General features: G+C 45.7%; 1 protein-coding gene across 1 annotated transcript; it reads right to left on the minus strand.

The window, feature by feature from the left end:
- On the minus strand, positions 1-6,874 carry MMADHC (methylmalonic aciduria (cobalamin deficiency) cblD type, with homocystinuria). Its single transcript, XM_010138484.1, has 6 exons — positions 6,736-6,874; positions 6,283-6,497; positions 4,436-4,541; positions 3,519-3,649; positions 1,417-1,503; positions 1-318 (listed from the first exon to the last, which is right to left on the minus strand). Exons 2-6 carry the CDS (start codon positions 6,466-6,468, stop codon positions 124-126), a joined length of 705 nt encoding a protein of 234 aa, XP_010136786.1. The 5' UTR covers positions 6,469-6,497; positions 6,736-6,874; the 3' UTR covers positions 1-123.
- Between the last annotated feature and the right edge of the window lie 1,171 nt (positions 6,875-8,045).

Here is an 8,045-nt window from a genome sequence, read left to right on the forward strand (position 1 = left end):
AAATAACAGCTACTTTATTATCGATGAATACTTTGGAGCGTGGCGTTTCCTGACAATGCTCAGAGAGAATCACCAAGCACCAGAACGCAAAGGCCATGACAACCTGTGGAAGCCGGGTGACTCCTAGTTTCCACTTAGTTTTCTCATGATGGGGCTGTCGGGTTCGGCATTGGTGAAGATGCTTCCTACCACCACGTGGGTACCCCAGATGTTATGACGAATAACTTTGCAGCAGCCAAGATCATCGACGGAGAATCCCAAGTGGCGGTAGCGTTCGTCTGTTTCAAACAGGGTGTTGTTTGTGTAAGGTCCAAAAAACTACAGAAAAAAAAGAGAATTTTTCACGTGAACATTTCAAGAACATTTAAAATGTCTAACTACCTGTTTTAAACACAAAACCTAAGCTCAGAAATACCAGGTACAAAAAAACCCTAAAGTGCTTTGAGAGGTTCTGCTGTTTCTACCAGCGCAAAGGACAGAACCTTTCTGTGGAAGAGCAAAACCAAGACACACACCTTCTCCATTGGCCCCCTATAAAGATGCTTTGAAGAGCAAAAATGCGTGTGAACCGGAAACGGGTATTTGAGGAGCTTTATCTCAGGAGGCAGCGTCTGACCCAAAGCCACCGGCTATGGGTAAGGATGTGACTGCTGAGCTGGAGCCCAAAGACAGATCCTTACTTTCATCAACCCATAACTATTCCTTAAATGCCTGGAATTTCTGTGGAGCTTTTAAGTGCTGCACACACCTTCAACTCCCTGTTCACTGTACAAACACCTCCGGTAAACCTTCGCCTCTATTGACACAGTAAATCACTGCCTTTCCTAGTGGTTTTCAATCAAAACCCACTAAACTGAGCTTTGCCCTGATTATGTCTAACTCTGCTATGGATTTAACAGTTCTCAGACAAAAACACGCTAGTGCTTTGGTAGAAGCCTTCTCAATGCTCTCTCCTACGTTGAAGACTCTTTATGTTTCACAGATGTCGGGGTAAGAAGCTGTCAGCTCCTCCGGAGAACTGGTGTCATTGATAATGAATGCCAACGCTGTTTAACAGGAACAAGCTCCTCATTTTCTCTACGTGACAAAGACATCATTAACCAGGGCCAAGAGACTTTTTAAACCCTCCACCCATGGTGTCAGCACTACAGGCAGAACCAGCCTATTGTGCAGTGACCAAGAGCTCATGGGCATAAAGCCCCTACGACTATCTAAAATTCAACTTTATTGCTGAACAACGTTCTCCAAGAACAGCTGACACAGACCAGGGACCACCTTGGGGTTATCACCCTCCTTTAGGGATCAGCCTATGGAAAGAGCTTCTGGGCCACCCAAAAAAGCTGGATTTAATCCACGTAGGACACAGAGTGCTGCTAGCTAGGACACACCGCACGCTCCGTGCAGCACGGAACTTACCGCCAGGCCTGAGGAGGGATCGATGAAGTCCGCCCAGTAGCCTTCCGAACAAATCGCATAGCAGATTTCCTTGGCACCATTAATGAACTTGGAGAAAATAAAAGGGAAAGAAGGACATCGAATGAGATTTGCTATGCGTATGTATGTACATACACATCAGAACACGTACAAAATATTCTGCAAATGGACAAGCACAGATGCCTCTTGGCCTCTAATAATAAATGAGAAATTCAGCCTAGTGTCAATAAAAACATTACTAATATTGAAAGGATTAGAATTAACGGCGTACATTCGGCTACGCCAGTCCTACGATATGTAAAAGTGTTCCTTGTGCCAGTCGGTAAAGGATTGAGAGCCTGTACGAGGAACGATGGGATTGCTTTGGCTGTTGGTGCAGACTGCAGCTGTACCTGTTACCCTCTTTAAGAAATCAACCATTATTTCAAGTATTGCAGTCATACTTTCACACATCTGCGGATGTCACCTGAACCCCACGAATTTGACACTAAAGGCAGCACTAAATACCTCTTTATAAATAAATGAAACGCAGAGGTTTGCTGGGAGGTCTTCTCTCAGCCCCCAGGACAGCCTACAGTCCTTCCTGCACTACAACTGTTTAACTGCAAATGATTTTAAATTAACATTTTAATTTTGCGTCATGATAGCGGGCAGTTCCAAGAGCACTTCACTTTACACCAGTTCTCCTGCCGTAATGAACCGATGTCAGGATGAATGATGAAGGGGGCCCACAGCAAACTTCTGAAGAAACCCACAAAGGTGAGCGAGGAAAAAAACCACACCCACAAGAGTTGAGACACGCGATGGTTCTAAAACCAGCCATGGCCTGAGAACAACGTGTCCAAGTGCAACAATCCAAACAGCTGAGTACACTGAGCCAGAGCACAGCACAGAGTTCACGTGGCTTCCTCCAAAGGGGAAAGAAACTCCCCAACTCATAAAAAAGAGAAGCATTTCTCACTTCAGAATAATACAATACTTGATTTGCTTTCAGTTATGAAGACTGTTCTCTATAGTTAGTGACCTCAGCAGCAAAATGTTTCATATTTATCGGAGTATTATTGTAGCTGCTCAGCTTCAGGCCCTGAACAGTCCAGAATAAGGGAAGTTCATCCTTCACTGCAGTCTGTGCTGTGAGGTGTGACAGCTCTGATGATTATCTTCCAGCTGTAAATGAAATCCTGGAGATGAGTAAGCCAGCTGAAGACAGCGCTTCTGACACATTTCTGACACACCTCTGGGACCAGCATTGGAACAACCCCTCAGCAATCACCCAGAGCGCTACTGTAATTTGATTAGGCTGTACATAACCCTCGTTACTGGAGCACAAGCCCCTCACATTAAATCAGTATTTTTAAGGTTACTTCTAACCATCTCGGAAGCAAACAAACAGGCCATTTGCTTCTGAATTTGCTGTTTGTAACCTTTAGGCCGGGAGGTTACAGCCAGCATCCTCACACCCCCGCGATGACTGTATTAGACTTGACAGGGAGGTGCACAGGGAAGAAAGATGCCAATTAACATATAATTAGACCAGATTACAACGCCAAAGCCCAACAGACCATAAATAATTCAAAGAGAAGAACGCACTAAAACGAAGGGAATTTTAATTTGTGTGTGATCTTTATGCTGATGCTTCTTCCTGTTTGGTGGTCACCCGTATACAGGCCACATTTGCAGTTTACAGGATTGAAAAGACTATTTTCAAACATAATTAGGACCCTCCCTACACAGACGAAAATCCCACAGGGTGATTTTTATTAGTTTTAGAAAAATAAAAACAAATAAATCTACAGAAACGTTGTGTTTTGAGGTGCTCAGGGAAGCAGGCCAGTGGTGGTGGACACTGACACCTGCTGGAGTGCACACCACAAAAATTGGAAATAAAGCGGTTTTCTGAGAGACCTCTAGCGGCAACAGGGCAAGGCGACAAAGTTCTGGAGATGTGATAAATAGAGCTGATACCCAGGCTAAAAGCATTAACCAGAGCCATTACCAGAACGGGAAAAAACCTCAACAACATAGCTCACGAAAGATTCATCCACAACCAAAAACCAGCTGGTGCTGTACTGGCAGCTACTTACGTTTTCTAACAGCATTTCTCTCTCGTCCTCCACTTCCGGACTCCAGACAGTCATATCGTTTTTAGTCTTCTGGGTGACAGTTAATACCGTTAAACGGTTGGCATTCACCTCTGGAAACATGGACTCGAAGTCTAAAAAAAAGAGTGAAAGAGGCACGTTATGGCTCGGTCTTACATTTTACTTCTGGTTTTTCGGCTTGAGACAAATTATTGACCCCACTTCAGAGGCTTCCTTGCACTGAAATCTGAGATACGTGCGTGCTTTTCACACCAGGTCCAGCAAACAACCTGCTGGCTTGAAATGGTGATGTTGCTTTTGTGGGAAGTTCTGGTTAAAAGAAGCTTTGGGACTGAAATTTGCACCAAATCCATCGCGATCCTCTGTACCTCATCTCTTGGACTACAAACAGGAATGCACGTGAAGCACCTAAGTCCTGAGGAGGCTTCACGGAGCCTTGTTCTCAGCGCGAGAGGAAAAAAGCACTTCCCAGAATTAAAAGTCCAAAGGTTTGTTTGACAGGTCTGCTCTCCCCAGCATCTAGACCAAGATTTCGGCTGGATTTCAGGCTCTTCGCCCTTTCAACAGATCACTTGTTAAATTAAATTAGAAGGTTTTACTCCAAATTATTTTCAGTCATTTCCTTCCTGAACATATTAAAGATACAAAGCCAGGACCTTCAGGTGTTTTGTCATTTCAATTTGCCATTTTACTAAGCAGCGGCACCGAAAAGTTTGATTCCGTGACAGAGCAGTTTGTGAATGAGCTCCACACTCTACCTCGCACTAGAGAAGTGGCAAAAAGTTACTCCCCACCCCAGCTGATCTCAAATTTAAACGGCACTGAAGTTCCTTTCTTCCAGATTTTTACACTTTCAAAAAGCTGTAATTTCTGAGCTGTCAGTAAGAGTGAAAAGATACCTTTTTGCAACAGCTGAGGACAAGCCTGTACTGCACACTCGACCTTTGCATTTTCAAAGTACGTTTCAGCGGTATTGATTTGCTGTTTCTGTGGAACATCAGCACCCTGAGGAAAATGGAAATGTTGTCATTGGTTAATATAAAATAGGAATAACTTCCTACACCAGACCAGGGTTTGTGACTAAATGCCCAGCGATACGCCCACGCAGCTTCCCATAAAGATGATTTGCAATGAGACTTAAAATTTTTCAAATATTGTAACAGACATAGGTATTACCTATGGGGAGCAGCCCTGCAGAGAAGGACTTGGGGGTGCTGGGGGGGAAAAGCTGGACATGAGCTGGCAATGAGCGCTCACAGCCCAGCAGCCCCCCGTGTGCTGGGCTCATCCCCAGCAGCGTGGGCAGCAGCTCGAGGTGGGGATCCTGCCCCTCTGCCCCGCTCTGCTCTGGGGAGACCCCCCTGCAGGGCTGGGCCCCCCCGGCGGGGCTGGGGCCAGCTCGGGGCTCCTCAGCCCAGCAGAGACACGGAGCTGCTGGAGTGGGGCCAGAGGAGCCCCAGCAGTGACCCGAGGGTGGAACCCTCTGCTGGGAGGAGAGGGCAGAGAGCTGGGGGGGTTCAGCCTGGAGCAGAGGAGGCTGCGGGGAGACCTGAGTGCAGCCTGTCAGTGCTGCAAGGGGCTGTGCGAGAGCTGGGGAGGGGCTGGTCAGCAGGGGCTGTGGGGACAGGACAAGGGCTGAGGGGTTCCACTTACAGAGGGAGAGTCGAGCAGAGAGAAGGGAGAAATGTTTGACACTGAGGGTGGTGAGCCCCTGGCCCAGGCTGCCCCGAGAGGTGGGAGCAGCCCCATCGCTGGCCCCATCTCAGGTCAGGTTGGCCCTTGGGGCTCTGAGCCCCCTGCTCTGGGTGCAGATGTCCCTGGTCCCTGCAGGGGGTTGCACTGGGGGAGCTCGGAAGGTCCTTTCCCACCCAAAGCATTCCACGATTTCATTACTATAGAGAAATATTAAGTTTTACTGTAACTGTACTATCTCCAAGCCTGAACCAATACAGAAATTTTTGAGAAATACCCTTCGGAAACAATGCCCTTTAGTCCCTACAACAGCAACTGACACATTTCAGACACACACCCACATCACCCGAGCCAGAACGACACTTCCTTTTAAACTGTAAGAGGTGCAGAGTGCCTCCATCCAGTTTTTCCAGCTCTAACTATGCCATAATTTACAAGGAAGTTTCTCCAAGGCTGACATTAGTGTTGAGCTGTACCTTAAGTCCTACCTAACACCTGTCTGTAACTGAAGTCTGAGCATGTCCCAGACTCGGGGAGCCTGGAAAGCTGAGTCACCTGCCAGCAGCATGAAATGTGTCGAAACGCTGTGATCACACCAGCGGTAACCAAGCTGCTTGTTAACAAAGCATGTGAGTCGCTGCGAGCGCTGCCCATCGCCAAAACGCAGCCTCACTGCGAGAGCTGAGCTTCAGGCACCTCGACCTCCTTCTCCTGGGTGAATCCCATGGCTGTCGGAAGTAAGCGGGCAGGTCTAAACGCTCTCCAAACTACGTACGTCCCTTAAATGAAATGAACTATCAATGCCATTTGACAAAAGGTGATGAGACTGGGGAAACACCAAGTTTTGAAGTGAATTTTTCTTTTCCCACATCTGTACCATGAGATCACTCCCAAAACGCTCTTTCACTAAGCGCTGCTTAGTGAAAAACCATCAAAACTCTTCAAAACCATTTAGAAAATCACCAGTATCATTTTTCAGGGAGAAGAGAGTTTAGTTATGTTCCTCTTAGACAAGAAATTCCAGTTTCACGTAGAAGAAGAAGCCTCTTCTTACCTGAAATTCATTTATGTACTGGGCCATTACGAACTCGTGCCTCTCGCTGGCTGAAGGCTCCGCTAATATATCAGGCAGACTCGCGGAAATTTGGCCTTTCTGCTGAGCGGTGCCATGGAGGTGACAGTCAAACCCGATGTTACCAGGCAACTGGAATCTCTGGTCCTGAGGACCAAATGGACCCATCACTTCATCTGGCCACACAGTTCTTGGACCTGCAAAGTCAAGGCCTTGCTTTAGTCATTGCAGCTGAGAAGAAATGTAAGAAAAAGAAAGAAGACAAAAACCCTTTTCCCATACAAATATCTGCATTTGATCACAATCATATATAACCAAAGTGACCACAATCCGGGCCCTGACGTAACAAGCACCCTTCAGAACGCCCAAATTTATACGGGGTGCAAAGTTCTGATAGCACACGAATGCAAAGAAAATTAATTTGCTTTTTCTTACATAAATCAGGAGGTGTAGCAGCGACATGAGGCTCATCTGAGCCAGAGGAACCTGCTGTAGAAAAAGCCTTGGGGTTTACAACTCTTTTGACTAAGGAATAAAACCCTGGCAGGTAGGTGACCAATCTTGCTCTGTTACAGAGCACCTGAGAAGACAAAAAACAGAGTCAGTATTACATACTGCTAGTAAAAGTACAGCTCCGTGGGGCACAAAGGAAACCCTCACTCGATAATTAAGTTACAATCCTAATTATGATCAACAAAACGATGTTTTAAAAGGATTTTATTATTACTTTATTTTACTAGTAACAGTATTCTAAGTAAACCTCGAACGCACTTATTGAAAGGCCTCCTCACGCGAGGAAAAACCCCTGAAAAGTTTAAACAGCACCACTAAAACCCCGCAACCTCATCCAAGCTGCAGATGAGGATTGTTTCCACGATTATTTCCAGGGAGGTACAGGCATTCCCCCCGTCACCGCATCTGTGCTTTCGTAAAGCTTTATTTCCCAGGTGACGTAAAGGGCTTTTCCTTAAGTGCTGTATTCTAGAGTCTATACAAGTTTATACGGGTGTTTACCACTAAATATGTAGGCAACAAGATTACTTTAAAAAAAGTGAGAAAACGGTACTATTTATACGTTTAAGATAAACACTCTACTCAAAGCATCAGCACCTAAATCAGTGAGCACCAGCTTCTCCTGCACCACCATAAGCAATGTTTAATAAGCTCTACCAGCATCATAAAGGCTCAAAGATGCGTTTGATTTTCTGACTTAAACCGAGTTAAGGGCTGGAGCCATTAGTTCTAAAACACGGCTGGGTTTAAAAGGTCCTGTCACAACAAAAGTCTGTGGAGACCAAGTGAATGTTTTCTCTTCTGTTAACTTCTGCATATTGACTAGATTACAGATAAAACCGATTTAAACAGTTACAGCCGAGACGTCATCACAAGAAAAGCGCCGTTTTCTGTATAATCAGGATCACTTAACACAGGTAGGTCAGCATTAATTACAGATACGTTGCCTGAGCTCATTTACACAAATATTTCTGTATTTGCTGCACAAGTGAAAAAATCCCATTGAAAACAATAAATTATCCGTGTCTCCGTGGCAAGGCTAAATCATTAAAGCATGTTTCATTCTTCAGCCTGGTGAACAGCACTCCGGTGAACCCGAGTATTTCCTCTTAACCCATGACATTAAATATACAACAAACCCCCCACAGCACAGACCCTACTTAATCCGCAATTCGGTTATTCCTACGAGAGCCGCAGAAATCGGCTTCCGAGGCGGCGCTGAAGGATGACAC

Source organism: Buceros rhinoceros, unplaced genomic scaffold (genome assembly GCF_000710305.1).
Source record: "Buceros rhinoceros silvestris isolate BGI_N320 unplaced genomic scaffold, ASM71030v1 scaffold16596, whole genome shotgun sequence".
NCBI classification, from domain to species: Eukaryota; Metazoa; Chordata; class Aves; order Bucerotiformes; family Bucerotidae; genus Buceros; species Buceros rhinoceros.